Source organism: Dendrobates tinctorius, unplaced genomic scaffold, assembly GCF_039654945.1.
Source record: "Dendrobates tinctorius isolate UK_male_01 unplaced genomic scaffold, ASM3965494v1 ptg000057l, whole genome shotgun sequence".
Lineage (NCBI taxonomy): Eukaryota > Metazoa > Chordata > Amphibia > Anura > Dendrobatidae > Dendrobates > Dendrobates tinctorius.
The window spans coordinates 12,743,229-12,765,866 of NW_027361725.1; the positions used below are offsets into that span (position 1 = coordinate 12,743,229).

General features: G+C 40.3%; 1 protein-coding gene across 2 annotated transcripts in view; it reads left to right on the forward strand.

Annotated features, from left to right (window-relative positions):
• Positions 1 to 17,569, forward strand: part of MDGA2 (MAM domain containing glycosylphosphatidylinositol anchor 2) — a 1,066,479-nt gene extending 1,048,910 nt beyond the window's left edge. For both annotated transcript variants that reach the window (XM_073577764.1, XM_073577765.1), the window contains exons 15-17: positions 5,530 to 5,660; positions 7,900 to 8,005; positions 15,535 to 17,569. In XM_073577764.1, coding sequence (XP_073433865.1) covers positions 5,530 to 5,660; positions 7,900 to 8,005; positions 15,535 to 15,629 — 332 coding nt within the window. In that variant the 3' untranslated portion in view covers positions 15,630 to 17,569. The remainder of the gene's footprint in view (positions 1 to 5,529; positions 5,661 to 7,899; positions 8,006 to 15,534) is intronic.
• The last annotated feature ends 5,069 nt before the right edge of the window (positions 17,570 to 22,638 follow it).

The following is a 22,638-nucleotide window of genomic DNA, read 5'->3' on the forward strand; positions in this document are numbered from 1 at the left end:
TATTTCCAGCTTTACAGAAGGATGATAACACCATAGAAATGATAAGAATAATAGGCCTCAGTTACCACAACTGTCTGCAAAGAAAACTGTTGCTGATAGCAACCAATCACAGCTTATTTTTCATCTTTTAAACAGCTCTGGGACAGCGTGGCGAGTTTTGAGTGGCAACTTTTGTGTTTCGACTTTTATGTGGTGAGGTTGGTGTATGTGTGGTGAAATGTGTGCTGAGGGTGGTATATGTGTTGAAGCACGTGGTAGTGTGTGGCGCATTTTGTGTGTGTGTTCATATCCCCGTGTGTGGTGAGTATCCCATGTCAGGGCCCCACCTTAGCAACTGTACGGTATATACTGTTTGGCGCCATCGCTCTCATTCTTTAAGTCCCCCTTGTTCACATCTGGCAGCTGTCAATTTGCCTCCAACACTTTTCCTTTCACTTTTTCCCCATTATGTAGATAGGGACAAAATTGTTCGGTGAATTGGAATGCGCGGGGTTAAAATTTTGCCTCACAACATAGCCTATGACACTATCGGGGTCCAGACGTGTAACTGTGCAAAATTTTGTGGCTGTAGCTACGACGGTGCAGATGCCAATACATACAGTTTTTCCCCATTAAGTAGATAGGGGCAAAATTGTTTGGTGAATTGGAACGCACGGGGTTAAAATTTCACCTCATAACATAGCCTATGACGCTCTCGGGGTCCAGACGTGTGACTGTGCCAAATTTTGTGGCTGTAGCTGCGACGGTGCGGATGCTGATCCCGGAAATACACACACATACATACATGCACACACATCCACATTTTGCTTTATGTATTAGATATATATATTGTGGTATGGCGACTGGTTATGTGGTTAATGTGCGGTAAGTATCACAGAGGTGGGTGGCCCTGTGATGGACTCTGCAGATCTACGTCTGAGGGTTTGCATTATACATTGGGAAGGCTTCCAGGTGACTAGGAGAGATGGGTGGATCCAGTCACGTACATAACCCACCCAAGGGGGTGTGTCTGAACAACCAAGATGAAGCTGGTGTGTATGTGCATGGGTGGCAGTGCGGGCTAGTCTGAGCCAAAGTGAGGAGGCTGTTTGGCACATGGTCTGTGTGCTGGGAGGGAGAAGGCCTCCTCTGTGTGTGTCTCCAGACCGAGCCTGAGTGCTGGACATTACTCCAGCCTGAGGAAGACCTGCCCACAGGCCTGAGGAAGCAGAGCCCTGTTATGGACATTGATGCTTTGTCTGCCTGATGTAAAGGCTGTTTACTTTTAGTTGGTGCTTCCTGGTTTATGAAGCAAATAAACCTACATGGAGTTTTAAGAGAATGTGCCTCCTGTTTTCCTCCTGTCGTACCTTGAGTATAATACAAACACATGCTTTTCACTAAATTAGTATATCATCAAAACATTAATTTATTTCAGTTCTTCAATGCAAAAAGTGAAACTCATATATTATATGGAGTCATTACAAATAGAGTGATCTATTTCATGCGTTTATTTCTGTTAATGTTGAGGATTATGGCTTACAGCCAATGAAAACACAAAAGTCATTATCTCAGTAAATTAGATTAATTAACATAAATCACTGCAAAGGCTTCCTAAGCATTTAAGAAGGTATCTTAGTCTGCTTCAGTAGACTTCACAATCATGGGGAAGACTTCTGACTTGACAGATGTCCAGAAGGCAGTCATTGACACACTCCATAAGGAGGGTAAGCCACAAATGGTTATTGCTAAAGAAGATGGCTGTTCACAGAGTGCTGTATCCAAGCATATTAATGGAAAGTAGAGAGGAAGGAAAAAGTGTGGTAGAAAAAGGAGCCCAAGCTACCGGGATAACCACAGCCTTGAAAGGATTGTTAATAAAAGGCCATTCAAATATTTTAAGGGAGATTCACAAGGAGTTTACTGCTGCTAGAGTCATTGCTTCAAGAGCCACCACACACAGACGTATCCAGGACATGGGCTACAAGTGTTGCATTCCTTGTAACAAGCCACTCATGACCAACAGACAACGCCAGAAGCATCTTACCTGGGCCAAGGAGAAAAAGAACTGGACTGTTGCTCAGTGGTCCAAGATGTTTTCAGATGAATGTAAATTTAGCATTTTATTTGGAAACCAAGGTCCCAGAGTCTGGAGGAAGAGTGGAGAGGCCACAATCTAAGCTGTTCGAGGTCTAGTGTGAAGTTTCCACAATCAATGATGGTTTTGGAGCCATGTCGTCTGCTGGTGTAGGTCCACTGTGTTTTATCAAGACCAAAGTCAGCGTGGCTGTCTACCAGGAAATTTTAGAGCACTTCATGCTTCCCTCTGCCGACAAGCTTTTTGGAGATGGAAATTTCATTCTCCAGCAAGACTTGTCACCTGTCCACACTGCCAGAAGTACCAATACCTGGTTTAAAAACAACAATATCACTGTGCTTGTTTGGCCAGCAAACTTGTCTGACCTTAACCACAGAAAGAATCTATGGGGTATTGTCAAGAGGAAGATGAGAGACACCAGACCCAACAATGCAGACAAGCTGAAGGCTGCTATCAAGGCAACCTGGACTTCCAAAACACCTCAGCAGTGCCACAGGCTGATTACCTCCATTCCATGCTGCATTGATGCAGTAATTGGTGCAAAAGGAGCCCTGACCAAGTATTGAGGGCATTTACTGAACACACATTTCAGTAGGCCAACATTTCAGATTTTAAAATCATTTTTCAACTGGTGTTATAAAGTATTCTAATTTACTGAGATAATGACTTTTGGGTTTTCAATGACTGTAAGCCATAATCATCAACAGTAGCAGAAATAAACACTTGAAATGGATCACTCTGTTTGTAATGAGTTAATGACTCATATTTTATACAGAGTTTCACTTTTTGTACTCAAGAACTGAAATAAATTAACTGATTGATGATATTCTAATTTTGTGAGAAGCACATACACACATATACAGAATATATGCTTGGAACAATGAAGATCCTGCACAGAACCCTCAAACTCCCAGGACTCTGGTAGAGTACCCGAGAATGAGAAAGGACAAAAAATGTCCTCCCCCATTGGGGGGTGAGAAGAAAGTTTTATACACTTCCTGACAGAATTTATGTCGCTTATCCATGTTATGTAAATAAAAACTTATAACCTGATCTTAAATTCATCCACTGGTTGTATAAATTATTCTTTTGAATGCTGAAACCCTCCGAAATGTGGTTTAGGTTAAGAAAATAAATTGCCATCAATGCAGAAATATTGATCATTTAATGGACACAGAATGGTCAGATTTTGGCAAGACAATAGTTTTGTCGGCCACAGAAAGTAATGTGATATTCAAACAAATAATTAACTTAAAATACAAATATATGTTACATAACATTGGTAAATGAAGTTGTGATGCTATTAGAGTCATATTTAATATTTTGTGTGACTTCCATGAGCTTGAAGGACTGCATCCATGCGGTTCAACAATGATTCATACAATTTATTAATGAAGTCATCAGGAATAGCAAAGAATGCAGTCTTACATGCCTCCCAGAGTTCATCTAGATTCTTTGCTTTTGTCTTCCAAGCTTCCTCTTTCATCCTACCCCAAACATGCTCAATGACATTCATGTCTGGTGACTGGACTGGCCAGTCCTTGAGCACCTTGATCTTTTTTGCCTGGAGGAACTTTGTTCTAGAGATGGATGTATGAGATGGAGCACCATCCTGCTGCAGAATTTGACCCCTTTTGTGATTTGGAATATAAGAGGTAGCTAATACTTCTTGATATTTTAGGCTATTGATATTGCCTTCCACCTTGCAGATGTTTCTCACACCCCCATACTGAATGTTACCCCAGACCATAATCTTTCCACCACCAACTTTAACTGTTTTCTGCGTGTATTTTGGATCCATACGGGCTCCAGTAGGTCTCCTGCAGTATTTGCGGTGGCTGTGGTGTAATTCTACTGAAGATTCATCAGAGAAATCCACCTTCCGCCACTTTTCCAGCATCCATCTGTTTAGCAGGCTGTGGGACTTTGCAAATGCCACATGGTTTTTTATTTGCCTTTTGTTTAGTGCTGGCTTCTGGGCACTGATTCGACCATGGAGGCTATTTTGAGACAGAATCCTACAAACTGTTCTAGTTGACACAGGGACTTGAGGTGACCAAGCCTGTTGGAGCTCTGCTGCAGTGGAAGAGGGGCTTGCTTTGCATTTTCTAGGTGCCAGCCACCTCTGCAGTGGATCTGGTCTTCAGCCTCTTGATAATCCAGGCTTTGTTCGCAGGGTGGATTTTTGGCATGTTGTCAGAGCTCAAGTTGCAGCTCAAGTGAAGGTTTGGGGTGCTGGGTTTCTTTTTATACATACCCACTAATTAACCGATCATTTACTGAGCACAGGTGAGGCTGTAAACTAGGATTGGGTGCATTATATGACCAGGCGACAAAACTTTTGTCTTGCCAAAATCTGACCATTCTGTGTCCATTAAATGATCAATATTTCTGCATTGATGGCAATTTTTTTTTTAACCTAAACCACATTTTGGAGGGTTTCAGCTTTCAAAAGAATAATTTATACAACCAATGGATGAATTTAACATCAGGTTATGAGCTTTTATTTACATAACATGGATAAGCGACATAACTTCAGTCAGGGAGTGTAGACACATATATATATATCTCCCCAACTATAATAGGTTAATCAGAACAGCTGAGTGTTCTGATGTCTGGTCAGTGCAGAAAACACCAAAGAGTCCACACTTTTATTATGTTTTTAGATTTGTACGTTCATCAGAAAATAATAAATGTCTTCAAATTTTCTAGCTAAATGTGAGCAAATCTTCTGAATTTGAATTTCAGCCAGATTTGCAAATTTTTATTGATAGTGCTTTTTGGGGAAAAACGAATGCAAATTAGTCTTCTTCCAAAAGTAACAGAGTTACCTCTCTAGTGCTACCTATTGGCGTTTATCACCCGATACGTCAGTGCAGATTATAGGCAAGTAGCAAATCTGGTGTGAAGCAGACCTGCACTTATTGAATGAAGTGAGCCGGTGCTTGCTGTGTGATGCACACCTGCACTTTTTCTGTGAAGAGTGCTTCCGCTTGTTGTATGAATCATTCCTGCGTTTGTTGTGTGAATCATATCTGCTCTTGTTGTTTGAAGCACACCTGCGCTTGTTGTTACTTATGGAGTGGCTACCTCCAAAGACTGCTTTCTTACTTTTCAAGGAGAGCTCAATTATATTTAGGGCTAAATGTTATTTTTTGTGTTATTTCAAGATATTGTATCTGTCTCGAAAAAAATTCTGTAGATTCATTTGACCTAGTTATTCAAATATAACCCTTCCCTAAGGCAGGCTTTGACATCCACGAGCGCTGAAACGCAATATGATTAATTTTTATGAGTCCTTTTTTAGGCGTCTGATAAGTAGGACTTTTATTTAAATCTTGATGGATGTTTGGTTCTATACCATTGCATCATGACAAACTAAAACACTCGGTAACAGCTAAACTCCTACAATTTTATGTTTCGACAAGACTTTTTTTTTTTAAATTTCTTAGGAAGCTTGAACATATTCCTTCGACTCAAAGGGCAAACCAGCACAGAAATCCAAATCTGGTCGGCCAGCGGAAATAAAGGAGAGCAGTGGCATCAAGCTCGTATTAATATACACCCAACAGCTACATTTCAGGTAGGTGACGGTCATGCACACCCAATGAGGATGGAGATCAGCCAGACAGTAGGGGTCAAGGGTCTCATTATTAAAGAATCCACATGAGTAAGTTGATGGGTCCATCATGTAGTCAGTGTTAAAGAAATAAATATATAAAATACTAATAATGAAATCATTGTGGTTTTTTGTGGTTGTTGGTTTAAAGGTTTTAATCCAAGTTTGGAAATTATGGATAACTTCTCAATCTCTTTGGTCTAATCTTTACTAATCCCTAGAACAAGGCTCTGAAGAAGCAAAACACTCTCTTATATCCAGCAGTCCCGTAGAGAATGAATAAAGTGGATTTACACATGTTAGACATCCTCTCGAGTCAGACTGAGCTTTTCAGAGCTTCACTCTCTAGATTAATTAGGATACCAGCAGTCAAACTCCCAGCTATTGTGAAATCTCCATTGAACAGGGTATAAATTCCAACCGTGCCACAAACCATTTAGGATCCAAGGCCCATTGAGAATTTATAATATTAGGGTCCTTGTTTGTGGCAGCAGAGCCTCCACTGACACCAGGACTGGGGTCTGGGTGTGCCTGCTACCACTACTCCTGCCATGCTTGACATGAAGACCCAACTCCAGTCCATTTGCTATGCTGTCCTCACCATATCCTAAATACACTGGAAGTTAGCTATGAAGACCCATTAATACCATCTAGACTGCCAGCTTATGGTCTCTGCCTCACAAAAAAAACATTTTTTGCACACTGACCAAATATAACCAGGTCAAAACACTAGAGGATGGCAAATTGAAAATTAATTACAAAAACAGGTTGGGTCTATCAACAAAATTCAAAAAAATAAATCTTATAGTCTATTAAGTCAAAGTGCACCAGTTCTGGGTAGATTTATCAATCAAGTTATTTAAAGTTCTTTACAGCACAACACAATATGCTCTAATCTCTCTAGAAGGGTAATTGGCAAATTGGTAAGAATAATGTTAAGCAGTTGTGAAATATAAAATGCACAATGTCAAAATGGCTGAAAAAACCTTTAAATTTGAGGATAGAACAGGTTGTTCCCTCTTCTTGCCAAATTGTTATTTTCGCTTTATTACAGCGCTCAGTACTGGGAGCTGCACTTTCTTTTGGTCTCTCATAGAAATGTTCTATTATTCCCTTTAATAATTCATTCTTGGGCAATATTTGGCCAGGTGGGGCTCCTCAGCATCCTCATTTAATGGTTAAAAGTAGATCTTAGAATAGATAGAAGATCAAAAAGATTCATGGGACATTGTTAGTCCATGGCCACCGACACAGAAGAGGTGCAGGGGATGTCAGGAGTTAGAAGGAGAGTCATAGGTCTCTGTTCTGCTGGCCACGGACTACCAACATGTCCACTGGACCAGGGTGCCATGAAGTTTTTTTGATTATCTACAGGTATTGTTATACAAACAAAATGCACAGAATGACAAATGTGCAAAAATACCTTGCAGTAAGAAATATGACAGTAGTCAGCAAGTGCTGATAAAAGGTAATAACAAATGCAGGGTATTTAGTCAATACGTTTTTTTGCAAAAAAATGTATGCCAAGCTGCTCCACCTCGACAAGGTAACCCGTATTGAAGCAGTCCCTATCTAATGTATTTAAAACCTGAACATATGAACAGTGTCTAAATGAGCAGGATTAAGACAGGCGCTTTCTAGTATGGGCACGTGGTGCAAGACAGCTCCTTATGTCCATGTCACACAAGAGATGGGTGGGGTCTCTCAAATCATGCATAAGCATGAAAAAATACGGGTTACCTTGATGAGGTGGAGCAGCTTGGCATACATTTTTTTGCAAAAAAACGTATCGACTAAATACCCTGTATTTGTTATTACCTTTTATCAGCACTTGCTGACTACTGTCATATTTCTTACTGCAAGGTATTTTTGCACATTTGTCATTCTGTGCTTTTTGTTTGTGTTTCAGTCAGGGTGGTGTGAACATTGTCTAACAGACTTGTTCACATTTGTGCATGTCACATGTGTGTTTTTAATCCAGGTATTGTTATACGTAATGGAAAGCTTACATTTTTAATGAATTTTAAGGGTTTAAAATTTTCAAAGTACTTCATATCCATCTCAAATATTATCTTTCCATTTGTCTATACTTATTTCCATGTCCATATATCTAGATCAATATTTTCTAACATGTTACTCCAAAATACCTACATTGTGTTAAATACTGTCATTTATTGTAACTCAATTTTTTTTCCCAATTCAGATCATTTTTGAAGGAGTTCGAGGTCCTGGTATTGAAGGCGACATCGCCATAGATGATGTATCAATCCTAGAGGGAGAATGTATGAAGATGGATCAGCCAGTAACTTGTATGTACCACTTTTTGAACAAAATTATTCATTATTTTTTTACAACAATTATTAATTGCTGTAAAAAAGAAAACAATAAAACAAATTTTCAAAAAATGTACTGGAGAGTTCTCAATTAATAATGGGTAACCTTCAGCCAGTAAGGAGAGAATTACAGCGTGCATTGCTTCCTTTTGCCTGTGGTGGCGCTGCTGGGAAGCTAAATACTTACTGTCAGGTTCACCAATAGTTGATTACTGATGGTCCCAGAAGTGGTATATCAAGAGGTCAGCTTATCATTTGGTGCCTTTTAAAACCCCTTTCAATGTTATTTAGTGAGGTCATATGACTAAAATATGCCATCACTTTCTGATCAGTGGGGGTCCAACCGGGGGAACACCACTTATTCTGATAATGAAGGAGCCTCCATTCTCAGGATAAGTAGTGGTCCTAGAAGTCAGTATCTTCTCACTTATAGTTTAAAAAGAAGCAAGCACATGACTGTGATTTGCTCAGGAAACTTTCTCTATGTTCTACATTATTTTTTTAAACTAAAGCGTCTCCACCCTCCTCTATTGTTCAGTGATCCAACCCAGCTAAAAACAGATGGAGGTGACTGTTACGGATCTGCAATACAGGACTAGGGTAGAAGGGGGAAAACTGACCCTGCACTATGACTAGGCTGATGCCCTACGATGGAGTGGACGACCCATTCCTTGCGAATAGACCCACCAACGATCCTAGGTTAATCTCAAGCAAAGACCTATAGATAGAGGGTGGGGGGGTCCCTGAAAGATCTAAGGACTGGGTACAAAAACGGGTCACTTCCTAATAGAAAACACAGAGAAGGCTGCAGAAACCAACTGAAAACAGAAACTAAGACTAGCAGAACCAAAGGTTCCAACATTGCACAAATTAAATACACAGAAGGGAAAGCACAGCACCAAGCCAGAACTCAAGCAGATTAACACTGATGTCCAGCAAGGACTGGGAGACAGGTGTAGGTTAATAAAGAGTGATACAATCACCTGACCCAAGACAAACCCAGCACCAGAGGAAAAAGACCAGCAGCCACAACACCACAAGAAAATGGCAGATAGTCACAAACTAAACAGATTCTAACAGTGACCAAACATACAGTAGATATGGATTTTGTTTTATAGGGAATCTGTCAGTAAAATCAACCATCCTAAGGGCAGGTTGGTCATAGAAAGTTAATTAAAATAATACCTTGATATCTGTGATCTTATGTCTTGCTCCCGAGAAACTCTCATTTTTTTAAATATGTAAGTGAGATGTTAAGCTCTAAGTGCTGGACATAGATCTCCCTGAGAATCTGCCTCCAGCAGGCCCGGATTTAGGGGGGGGCCCAAGGGGCCCGGGCCCTGGGCCACCCACCAAACAGGGGCCTCCCACCAATATAGGGATAAATATGTCAAAACATGTAAAATACACGTCTCTTTGCTGTGAACCGTTTCTAATGGTAAGGAACATTTAACAAAAGAGGAACTATTGAAAGTGTAGGGACCTGGATATAGTCCTACATCTCATTGGCTGGCGCAGAGCAGCAGAGTCATGGCACCTGACCTGCGTCAGCATCCACTGATCTGGCTAGTCAGACTTCCTTAGTACCCTGTACATAATGCTTAGCTTATGGCATGTGGCAGCCTTCTCCAATCCCAACAGAAGCTTCTAGGCGCTACCTATTCAGGTATATGATTGCTCCCTCGGATTAGATCAGATGAGCATTTGTCCAGCTACCTTCGAGGAAGAAGGCGGAGCCACGATGTCGGCACGAGAAGAGGATTCTCCACCGCGGAGCGCGGCAGGACTTCACCCTAGAATTGATCTTCAGTCACTGAAGATCCAGAGGTGAAGTGGTTCAGTCTTCACAGTGTCACGGTGGGTGAGTATGATCTCTGTCTGTCTGTGTGTGTGTTTGTCTGTGTATCTTTCTTGCAGCTCCTGTCCTACACAGTACCATACTGTATATTCAGGTCCACACTATATCCTGCACTACAGTGTGTCTGTGTATACTGTATGTATATAGTGTGGACCTGTTTACAGTATAGGGCTGTGTATACACTATATACAACCCCATCAGCCTCTATTCTATATACAGCCAGCACAGCAACAGCCTCTGATATATACAGGTAAACAGCCTCTGATATATACAGTCTGGCAGCAGCCCCCTCATATATATATATATATATATATATATATATATACAGCCCAGCAGAAGCCTCTCATACATATACAGCCCAGCAGCAGCCTCTGACATATAGAGTCCAGCAGCAGTCTTTGATATAGACAGCCCAAATTTCTACAATATACATACATACATATGTACATGTTTTAATCTTTAATTCCCTTTCAAGACTTCAAGGGTTGACAAGGTCATTTTGTTACTTTTAGATTACCATCATGGACAATCGTGAAGGAGATAAGCACAGACATTGCACAAGAATTTGGGAGTCTGGGGATTCTAAAAGACGTAAGGCAAAAGAGGCAAAAATGAAATAAACAGGAGAGATAGCGAAGACAAGAAATTTGGTCGTGTTCTTCACTGTTCATTCAAGGCAAGTGTCGGAAAGGAGTAACAACCTTGGAGAATCTGATCAACCTGACACTGCTTCAGTGGAAATGGTTGTTGATCCTGGCGAAGAAAGGCTGAAGTAGTAACGTGTACAACTGAAGAACACAAAGAAAAGGAGACTGATAGCGGCACATCTTATGAAGAAGGTGAAGTTGAGGGCCCACCAGGGGGCGATGACATTGGATTTTGGCCATCTATTATTTCGGAGCAGATGTGAGATTACTGGCTGAAAAGGGGTGTATCAACAATCCAACACTGTGATGAAAGTTTGTTCATTGCATTCTCAGTTCAGCAACCTAGAAAGGACCGCAATATTCCAAGAATGTTCACACTTGGGCTTTTCTGTCGTCAAAATCATAATGGAGAAGTCATAATGAGGAATTGGTTATGCTTCTCTCCCTCTAAAAGTCGCATTTACTTGTTCACATGCAGATTGATGATGTGCTTAATTACAGCATCTGAGTATTCTCAGCTTTTGTCTAATGGATTCTGTGATTGGAAACATTCACAAGAACATATAAAAAGTCACGAGCAGTCAGCGGAACATCTGAACTCTACAACTGCTTTCAATATGAGGTTAAAAGCGATTGGGCAAATTGATACAGAGCTAACATAACAGGTCGAGGCTCAGGTGCATTATTGGAGGTCAGTTTTGAAACGAGTAGTAAATGTTATTCAGTTTAATACCAAGCATGGCTTAGCATTTGGAGGAGATAACAAATTGGTTGGATCACCTAGAAATGGAAACTTTCTGGGCATTCTTGAACTCATCGCCCAGTACGACGACTTTCTGGCACAGCATATCAAAACTCAAGCCAATCATGGCAAGGGTCATAAAAACTACCTGTCATCCACAATTATGCTCACATTGACCAACTAACCCTTGTATTGAGGTATATGGAGAAAGATGGCCCTGTGGAATGCTTTGTAACATTCATGGCAAACAAAGGCCATGGTGCTCAAGACATGTTCAATGCCTTGTTGGAATTTTTCAAGAGACATGACCTAGACCTGGGAAATTGCCACGGTCAAAGTTATGACAATGCATCTGCAATGAATGGCAAATACAATGGCCTGCAAGCCAAAGTGAGAGAGAAGAACAATCTTGCATCTTGGATTCCTTTTACGGCACACTCTTAATCTGGATGCTAAAAATGCTGTAGAAAGCTGCTCGAGTGCTGTACATTTTTTTGACTACCTTGAAAAGCTGTTCCTCTTCTTCACAGTTTCAACACATCGGCATCAGCTCCTGACTGAGACTTTGAAAAATATGGACTCAGCAACAGCATTGACTCTAAAACGTCTCACGACAACGCATTGGTCCAGCAGAGCTGATGCTGCTAAGGCCCTTAAGCATGACTATCAGCAGATTAAAGATGTACTTAAACAGATTGCTGATGACTTTGAGGAAAAAAGCTGTGTATGGTGTGAAGCAGAAGGACTGTTAATACAAATGAATCAGCTTGAAATTGGTACTAGCACCACCTTCTAGAATAATATCCTGCAAAAAACATATGCTACTAGTAAAAATCTATAACACGCAAAACTCGATCTAAACACTGCTGTGGCGTCACTGACCAGCTTAAAAAACTATGTTGCATCAAAGCATGACTCCTTCAAAATTTATGAGAAGCAAGGCGAAGAGCTGTCTGGTTCATCTGAGTATGTTCAGATGATAACTCGACACAGGCGCCGAAACGTGTGTCTCAATCCATTGGATTATGGCCATACGGAAGAAGTACAACTCAGCCCTTCTGAAAAATACAAAACAGAAACTTTCTTGCCTATCATTGATCAGTTTATCGCTTCTCTTGACCAACGTCTTCAAGCATATAAAGATATATCAAGCAATATATCAAGCTGTCTTCAGACGAGCTTAAGGCCACAGCAGAGCAACTCGTCAGGTCTTATTCAGATGAAAGGTACTTATAATTTTGCGCTGGTTCCAGATTGCTACAGACGTCTTGTCTCTATGTATACTCAAGCAATAAAAGCAAAAGGGGTTACATTTACCTTATCTCCACAATGTATGGTATCGGTCGTATAAGGTGCCTCAGTGCTCAAATTCTTGAATGGAGTATATCCATAAGCGAGATATGGCACACGATCTATAGGAGTGGTGTCTTTAAAAAATGTGTATATATATATGTAAATATAATGGCCATACTATAACAATATCACCACTAATCTAATCCAGTTTCTTATTCAGATGACTTGGACATTACATTTATCGATGAACTGTGTCAGTTTGTAACATTTGTCAATTTATGCACAGAGGAGGAGCCAAAAGATATCAGCACTGAACTTTTCATGTACAAGCATATCATGGAAAAGTGTGTGCTGGACACTTCCCCAAATATTGAGATAGCTCTAAGGATATATCTAATTTTGATGGTAACAAAGTGCTGTGGTGAGCATTCCTTCTCAAAACTCAAATTAGTTGAAAACCGAATAAGGACATCCATGAAGCAGGAACGACTTGTAAATTTGGCTATCATGAACATCGAGTCAGATATACTGCGTGAATTGGACTTTAGTGACATAATTAGTGATTTTGCAGCACGAAAATCAAGGAAAGTGCCTGGATTGTGAAAAATGAATGATTTTACCTGAATTACTCTGCGTAAATGATTTTTATAAATAAACTTGCTTTCGTTTCATTTTGTTTTTTTGCATTACATATTGCAACACCTTGAAAAATGGGCCTCCCTCCAGAATGGGCCCCGGGCCACCCACCGCTTAAATCCAGCCCTGACCTCCAGAGATTATTTTAAATGAAAGGGGATATTACTAATGTAAGACATGTAATTATTGACCTTCCCCTCTCCTGATCTCTCTGCAGAACACCATTTCATTAAAAATAAGCTCAGGAGGCACTCATTAGGAAGATCTGTGTCCGGTCCATACATCTTAAACAAATCATTTACATATTAAGAAAAAAATTTGGATTTCGCTGGAATAAGACAACAGATATCAAGTTATCATTATATTCAACTTTTTATAATCTACATGTCCATGTAGACAGTTTAGAAAGATTTATCCTACTGACAGATTCCCTTTAAAGGGGTTGTCCGGGCTTTTCACATAATCTCAGGGCATATCTGGGCTGCAGAATGCTGACAATAAGTAATTTACCTTCTGTGGCCAGTTTGCAGGGTTTGCTAGATATCATCTCTTGCTTGTAAGAAAAACGTCCAGGGGGGTGTGTTCTGGCATTGAAATGAGAACTGGTCGTTTCCTCCTACTCTACTAAAAACATGCCCTCTATAGCAACAACCCCACCCTCCATAGCAACAGGCCCTCCCCGACCACATGAAGAAGCCTATCCCTCCTCACACAGTAACAAATCCTCCCCCTCTAGCAGCCTCAGTGCAGAGAGCAGGACCACCCAGCTGCTCCTCCCCCAGACACATGCTGAACAGTGATCTATGGAAAGTGAAACTAGTGAGGAGGAAATGACCAGTTCTCATTTCAATGCCAGAACACACCCCCCCGGACGTTTTTCTTACAAGCAAGAGATGATATCTAACAAACCCTGCAAACTGGCCACAGAAGGTAAATTACTTATTGTCAGCATTCTGCAGCCCAGATATGCACTGAGATTATGTGAAAAGCCCGGACAGCCCCTTTAAGGTCTAAGCACCTTAGTTGTCCATATAGACTTCAGTTAAGACATCCATATGAGGTCTTAATCCTCAGTTGATGGACATTTGTCTTGTTTTCAACTGTACCAAGTAACTATTTAACATCTCCTACGACTCTAGGGTAGGTCAAGAGTAGTCGGGATCCCAATGGTAGTAATGAATGCTCCTAAAACTTCTTTTGCCACCAGTCTATTGAGACTTCCTGTCACATAATTGTAGTAGTAACCAATTATGATACAGCCCTGTGAAATTGCTTTCACAGGGCCATTTCATAGTTTTGGTTAGCTACATGGCTACTATAAACATTAGAGAGGAGTGAATCTGGCAAAACTGAAATTCGGCATACTTGGTAGAGTTTGGCTAGGAAACTTCAATTTATATTGAAAAACTTAAGGAAAATTGAATTCGCCGGGAATTTTGAGAAAAAAATAAAATCTTAATCTCACATCTTCTCAGCCCTCCTCATAAGTCTCCTGCCACCACCAGTCCTCTGATCTGCACCTATGTCTTCTATAGTCTTCTCGTTCTGGTCATCCAATGCTATAGTTTTCTGTTAAGCCTGATGCCTTCAGATAGCATGTAAACAAGTCATTGGCACCTCTAACTTCTCTTAATTCATCTTCTAGTTCCAGAAATGCTATGCTTTCATTTTTCACCAAGCTCCTTGTCACCACGTAGGGTGCGAAGCACATAATTGGCTCCTCTGTCTTATTTCTGGCCTTCTAACTTTTTCTTGTTCGGGGGGCCTCTGATGCTTCAGTTTTTCACAAGTCCTTGTGACATTATGCAAGGTGTGAAGCAAGTAATTAATTTCAATGACTCGCATGGAGTTCCACGTGACATAATGGGAAGTAATAAAGAATAGCAGCACCACAGCTCCTGAAAGAGAAAAAGGTAGAGCAATCAGAGCAGGGGACGGCAGCTGGACAGGTATGGGGAGGGCTTAGGAGGTGAGTATATTAGCTTGTCTTTAAACATATGTATGTCCATCTGTCTACCTCTAACTAGGTTGTTAGAATCCAAATTTGGGGGGAATTCAAAGCAAATTAGATTCATAAAAACGATTTGCCCATACTAAATGAACATGTGACATGGCATTACAATTAGCAAAAACGTCAATACTTGGAGGACCCTTGGAGCAGTGGAATAATTGTTTTCAGCTGTTTCTAGATATATTTGACATATTTTCCCCAAAACTTAGCAAAGTAAAGGATTTCTTAAAATTGACTCTAACATCTTTCTCCATGAGTTGATCTTTGACCTAGCTTACTGCTTCTGGTAACTTATTTTTATTTTTTTTTCTCTCCTAGCTCCGCCTTCTGGAGTCAAAGTGTCTGGGACTATATTGCATATATGGCTATATCCAGTTTTCCTTTTCTTTTCTTTTTTAAGTCATCAAAGGTGACCATATCCTGGCAGAGGCTACAAAAGATTCACTTAGGCACTGGTACGAAGAAAGAGTCTTTGTAAAGGGACAACTGAAAAAATAAAGCAAAAACAATCTACCAAAGATCCCTCCACTAGGGCACTGGGAATTACATGGGATATAAATTGTTATTACAAGTATAGCTGAGACTAGAAATAAAAAGAAGAGACCTTACAGTGATTCTGTGGCTTTCAAGAATACAGTATAATCTGAATATTCTCTTTAAAAAGGATGGAATTATGAGAATCCTTGTCAAAGCACAACGTCATGGCTGGTTTTCTTTCAAATGAATAGAGTTTGCTTGGACACCTAATGGCCTCCCAACCTAAACCTCACAGTTAACAGGGTACATGAAGATCTGGCATTTATTTTCCACTCAGAAAAAGGTTTTGATTTTTTTAAGTATGGAACAAGTATCAGTAAGCCCTCTTGCCTTGGCTGCCACCATCCAAAAAGCGAGACCTCTGTAGACCACGTGCTCCATCAAGTCAACACAGCTTTGCTAATGAAAAGGTGTGCCGTATCTTTTTTGCATGTAGACGTCTTCAAAAGGAAGAGCAGCGTAGTCTTGCAAGCTTTTTTTTCCAGCTTCGGAGATTTTGCTTGCTTACAGAAACAAAGTCACCGCTATTTTCATCATCAGCTATAAGAAAAAAAAACCAAACCACCACCTTTTGTAAAACAAAAAAAATGCCAGGAAACCAAGTGCCTTCAATTAACAAGCCTGAAAAAAGAAGTTAGCTAAACATGCTTGCACTGCTGTGAGTGGTTTGTGGAAATAAAAAAAAATAAGATTTTGAAAAAATAGGAAAAACATCTTTTTTTTATAAAAAAAAAAAAAAAAGCAAACTATAATTCATGAATTTAAAACGCAGGCCAGATTTGAACAAAAATTGCTACAAAAATACATGGACTTCAGTTGCTGCATAAATTGCTCCTTTGACACATATACATATAGAAATATGTATTGTTTTTGGAATTTTTTTATTTTATTATATTTTTTTGAAACTCCATGCCCTTCTTACTTCTTACCCATTTGACAATAAGTTAGACAGTGATCTGCAAAAAGAAAAAAAATAACTTTTCTCCTAAAAACAAGAAAAGGTAATTTCAAAATTGTCCAAGAACTTTCGATATAATTTTTTTTTTTCTTTTTAATGGGGGAGGAAAAAAATGTCTTACTCTTATCTACATTTGAAATTAAATCAGTCTGAATTTAAGAGGAAAATGTTTGGAGTATTTAAGACTGCAGCTCGATTGACCCAACAAACTGGATCTGAATTATTAATCTTCATTAAAAATTTAAAAAAATACGAGGGTCCGATGCCTCTGCCCGCTAATCAGACTTTGTGCAGATTGTGACATAGTATTTTATTATTTTGGCAAGTTTGAAAAAAAAAAAGAAAACTGAAAAAAAAAAAGAAAATACACTTTTACATAAAACTGTAAAAAAAAAAATGACTGAGCTACCTGATTAAATACCATACCTTAACCAGCCACTTTTTCAATGCATTGTATATGTCCCTTATAATGTTGGCTATGAACATTTGAAAATATTTTTTGATTTCTTTAAATTATCTTAAAAGTTTAACTTCATTTAAAAAAATACTTTTATCTACAAAAATATTCTTTTATGTTCTTTAAAAACATGATGGTTAAAAAAAAATGTTATGCAAGCAGTTGGGCTATAAAATAAAAAATACATATATATTTAACATTGCCGAAAATTGATTTTAACAACCGAAGCACAAGAAGATATATCAGAATATTGACCAGATTTTTTATTATTTCATTTTATTTTTTATTTTATTTTTTTCGAAAAACTGTAGAAATGTTTGTGCTGATTCAGTAATTCAACTGAACAAAAGAAAAATAAATTTTACAGCTATGTTCAATAAAGCCTCTTTCCAGGTAAGGTATGAGAAGTCTACTGGTTATTTCTCTCTGTATCCAAAAATAAAATAAAAAGTAAAAATAAATAAAAAATAGATAAAGAAATAAAAATATTTCCTATGGTATTAATTTTTTTTTTAAATAGAATATTTTTACATTTTGTTGCGCTAAATTTGAATAATTTGCTTGTAACAAACTGTTTTTATATATGCAGTATATTTATTTTATTACAATTTATTATGACAGTGATGAAATTACATAGATAATGTCAAGGGGAAAGCATATTTTGGGAAAAAGATAAATAAATGTGAACACAAATGTATGTCGAGATGAGCGGATTCATCAGTTGAGGATTGAGTTCAAGTGAAATATTCTGAAATTTGTGATTTCACTCAAATTTGAAAATTGTGAGGTTCAAATCGAAAATATAAACTGCCTGGCGCCATTTCCCACACTCCTGAGGCATCAGAGAGCAGGCTAACGTCATTTATCATTGCCACGTGGGATTCCACAGAGCATCAGAGTTTGTACGGTAAACGCGTTTTCCAACTCCAGAGTCATTCCGTAATTTTCTTTCTCCTATAGAAGGTAAGCTCTTATGGTCAGCAGGGTCCTCTCTCTCCTGTAGAGTGTAAGCTCCTATAGTCAGCAGGGTCCTCTTTCTCCTGTAGTATGTAAGCTCTTATGGTCCGCAAGGTCCCCTCTCTCCTTTAGAGTGTAAGCTATTATCGTCAGCATGGTTCTCTCTCTCTCCTGTAGAGTGTAAGCTCTTACAGTCAGCGAGGTCCTTTCTCTTCTGTAAAGTGTAAGCTCTTATGGTCAGTCAGGTCCTTTCTCTCCTGTAGTGTGTAAGCTCTTATGGTCAGCAGGGTCCTCTCTCTTCTATAGAGTGTAAGCTCTTATGGTCAGCAGGGTTCTCGCTCTCCTGTAGAGTGTAAGCTCTTGCGGTCAGCTGGGTTTTCTCTCTCCTGTAGAGTGTAAGCTCTTATGGTCAGCATGGTCCTCTCTCTCCTGTAGATTGTAAGCTCTTATGGTCAGAAGGGTTTTCTCTCTCCTGTAGAGTGTATGCTCTTACGGTCAGCGGAGTCATCTCTCTCCTATAGAGTGTAAGCTGTTATGGTCACTGGGGTTCTCCCTACTGTAGTGTGTAAGCTCCTATGGTCAGCAGGGTCCTCTCCTGTAGAGTGTAAGCTCTTATCGTCAGCATGGTTCTATCTCTCTCCTGTAGAGTGTAAGCTCTTAGGGTGTGTGCACACGCTGCGGATTCTGCTGTGGATCCGCAGCGGATTTGGCCACTGCGGATCTGCAGCAGTTTCTGCTGCGGTGTACAGTACCATTATTCCCTATGGGAAATGGAAACCGCTGTGCAGACGCTGCGGAATTTTCCGCGTGGATTATCTGCGGTTTCTAAACTGCAGAAAGAATTGACATGTTAATTCTTTCTGCGGCTTCTGCAGCGGTTTCCTATCTCCACCATTGTGGAGATGGTGAAACTGCATGGTCAAACCGCAGGATAATCCGCAGATAAACTGCAGGTCTTTTGACCTGCGGATTTATCTGTGGATTTTGAAAAATCCGAGAGGATGAATCCTCAGCAGATTCCGCAGCGTGTGCACGTACCCTTATGGTCAGCAGGGTCCTCTCTCCTGTAGTGTGTAAGCTCTTATGGTCAGTGGGGTCTTCTCTCCTCTTATGGTCAGCGGGGTCTTCTCTCTCCTGTAGAGTGTAAGATCTTATGCTCAGCAGGGTCCTCTCTCTCCTGTAAAGTGTATGCTCTTGTGGTCAGTGGGGTTCTTTCTCTCCTATAGAGTGTAAGTTCTTATGGTCAGCAGGGTCCTCTCTCTCCTGTAAAGTGTATGCTCTTGTGGTCAGTAGGGTTCTTTCTCTCCTATAGAGTGTTAGTTCTTATGGTCAGCAGGGTTCTCTCTCTCCTGTAGAGTGTAAGCTCTTATGGTCAGCATGGTCCTCTCTCTCCTGTAGATTGTGATATTTCAGTTTTTCTTTCTTAATAAATTTGCAAAAATTTCTACATTTCTCTTTTTTCCAGTAAAGATGAGGTGCAGAGTGTACATTAATGAGAAAAAATGAACTTTTTGGAATTTACAAAATGCCTGCAACGAAACGAAGAGTGAAAAATTTAAAGGGGTCTGAGTACTTTCTGTACCCACTGTAAATGAGTAAAATAAATAAGAAGGGTCTGCTCTCGCCTGTAGATTCTAAGCTCTGATGTATATTTGGGTTTACTCTTTCCTCTCCCCCATGTGTTTATTCTTAATAATTACAAGGTTTCCAGCATTGACATTTTTGCAATTTTTTTTAATGCAAATCAAATTTTTTGGAAAAAATTAGCAAATTTGAATTTTGAAATGTGATTCTTGCTGCCTTCATCTGATGTTCTGTCTGGTTTCCTGTAGACGACGGGCTTCACGTTTCCATTCAGCATCCTCAGCCTGGCATACCTGGTGCTTATCGTGCTTTAGGAGGTTCATAGCATTGCCACGTTACGCAAGAGGCACGTAGGATGCCAGACACAGAAATAAATAGAGGATACTACTCACGACTGGACTGGACGCCACACTGGCGCAGCTTAGAAAAAAATTGCTTATCGCTCTTTTTTCATGTGTTTCATGCAGATTTCAAGCCTCCCTCAACAAATCCACTTTGGTCTGTTTTTTGTTTTGATACATTTCCATTACTATACTGTATGTGAATTATTGGTGAAAAAAAATTTCCATGGCCCACAAAAATTTCCCAATTTGGATAATATCATTACTAGAGTTGAGCGACTTTTGCTTTTTTAGGGTCGCGTTTCGTTTCGTGAAACCCGACTTTTCCAAAAGTCGGGTCGAGCAAGATCGTCCGATTATAGGGAAAAGTCGGGGTCGTCCCGAAACACGAAACCCAATGTAAGTCAATGGGGAATAAAAGTCGGCAGTGAGAGGAGGACAGGAAACACACCTACAGTGCCCATTTGAATGCCAAAAGCATCAATTCTTCTTACTTAAGCTTGTCAACCTTAATTAACTTCATAATACAAGTTACGCACTGAAAAATGGGGGTTATTTGGCTAAATTTGTGGGGGGGGAGGGCTGGCTGCAGGTTTTCATGTGCCCTGGGCGAAAGAGTGCCCCTTTAACACATACCACAACTCATCATGCTCCGGTACGGCAGAGAAATAGCGGTATAGTACAATGAAAAATACCTCACTTTTTACATCTCATGACGAGGCCCATCTATTTCTCCATACAAAATCATTGGTCCCATATAATGTTTGAAACAGTATATGATGAGCTCCACATAATGCTACAGTATATGTTGGTCCCCATGGATGAAGCTCCACTGTCTTATGGGCCCAAATAATGCTCCAAACATAATGGGCCCCATTTCTAATGCTCTAGTGTATAATGGGCCCTGTAAATGCTGCTCCAGTGTCTGATGTCCACCTTTGGAATGTTCCAGTGTATGGTGGGCCCCATCAATCATTCTCCAGAGTATAGTGCTCCCCAAAAATTGCTGTCCCAACATAGAAAACAATCAAATAAGTCTCCTCGCTAGGGAATCCCTGTACTTGTCTGGACAGGTGCTGTAGCTTGCTTAACAGCTCGCCAGTCGTTCTCACGCCCAGTATGGATTGCACGTGATTGCACAAAGGTTAGAAAGGGTACCGTATCCCTGGATAACATGTATGGATAACGTACACATTCAAAATATATGTCTATACAGCATAAGGCAGGCTCAGACGGTGTTAGGCCCAGTATGGATTGCACGTCATTGCACAAAGGTTAGAAGGGGTACCGTATCCACGGATAACATGTATGGATAGCGTACACATTCAAAATATATGTCTATACAGCATGAGGCAGGCTCAGACGGTGTTAGGCCCAGTATGGATTGCACGTCATTGCACAAAGGTTAGAAGGGGTACCGTATCCCCGGATAACATGTATGGATAGCGTGCACATTCAAAATATATGTCTATACAGCATGAGGCAGGCTCAGACGGTGTTAGGCCCAGTATGGATTGCACGTCATTGCACAAAGGTTAGAAGGGGTACCGTATCCCCGGATAACATGTATGGATAGCGTACACATTCAAAATATATGTCTATACAGCATGAGGCAGGCTCAGACGGTGTTAGGCCCAGTATGGATTGCACGTCATTGCACAAAGGTTAGAAAGGGTACCGTATCCCTGGATAACATGTATGGATAGCGTACACATTCAAAATATATGTCTATACAGCATGAGGCAGGCTCAGACGGTGTTAGGCCCAGTATGGATTGCACGTCATTGCACAAAGGTTAGAAAGGGTACCGTATCCCTGGATAACATGTATGGATAGCGTACACATTCAAAATATATGTCTATACAGCATGAGGCAGGCTCAGACGGTGTTAGGCCCAGTATGGATTGCACGTCATTGCACAAAGGTTAGAAGGGGTACCGTATCCCCGGATAACATGTATGGATAGCGTACACATTCAAAATATATGTCTATACAGCATGAGGCAGGCTCAGACGGTGTTAGGCCCAGTATGGATTGCACGTCATTGCACAAAGGTTAGAAAGGGTACCGTATCCCTGGATAACATGTATGGATAGCGTACACATTCAAAATATATGTCTATACAGCATGAGGCAGGCTCAGACGGTGTTAGGCCCAGTATGGATTGCACGTCATTGCACAAAGGTTAGAAAGGGTACCGTATCCCTGGATAACATGTATGGATAGCGTACACATTCAAAATATATGTCTATACAGCATGAGGCAGGCTCAGACGGTGTTAGGCCCAGTATGGATTGCACGTCATTGCACAAAGGTTAGAAGGGGTACCGTATCCCCGGATAACATGTATGGATAGCGTACACATTCAAAATATATGTCTATACAGCATGAGGCAGGCTCAGACGGTGTTAGGCCCAGTATGGATTGCATGTCATTGCACAAAGGTTAGAAGGGGTACCGTATCCCCGGATAACATATATGGATAGCGTACACATTCAAAATATATGTCTATACAGCATGAGGCAGGCTCAGACGGTGTTAGGCCCAGTATGGATTGCACGTCATTGCACAAAGGTTAGAAGGGGTAC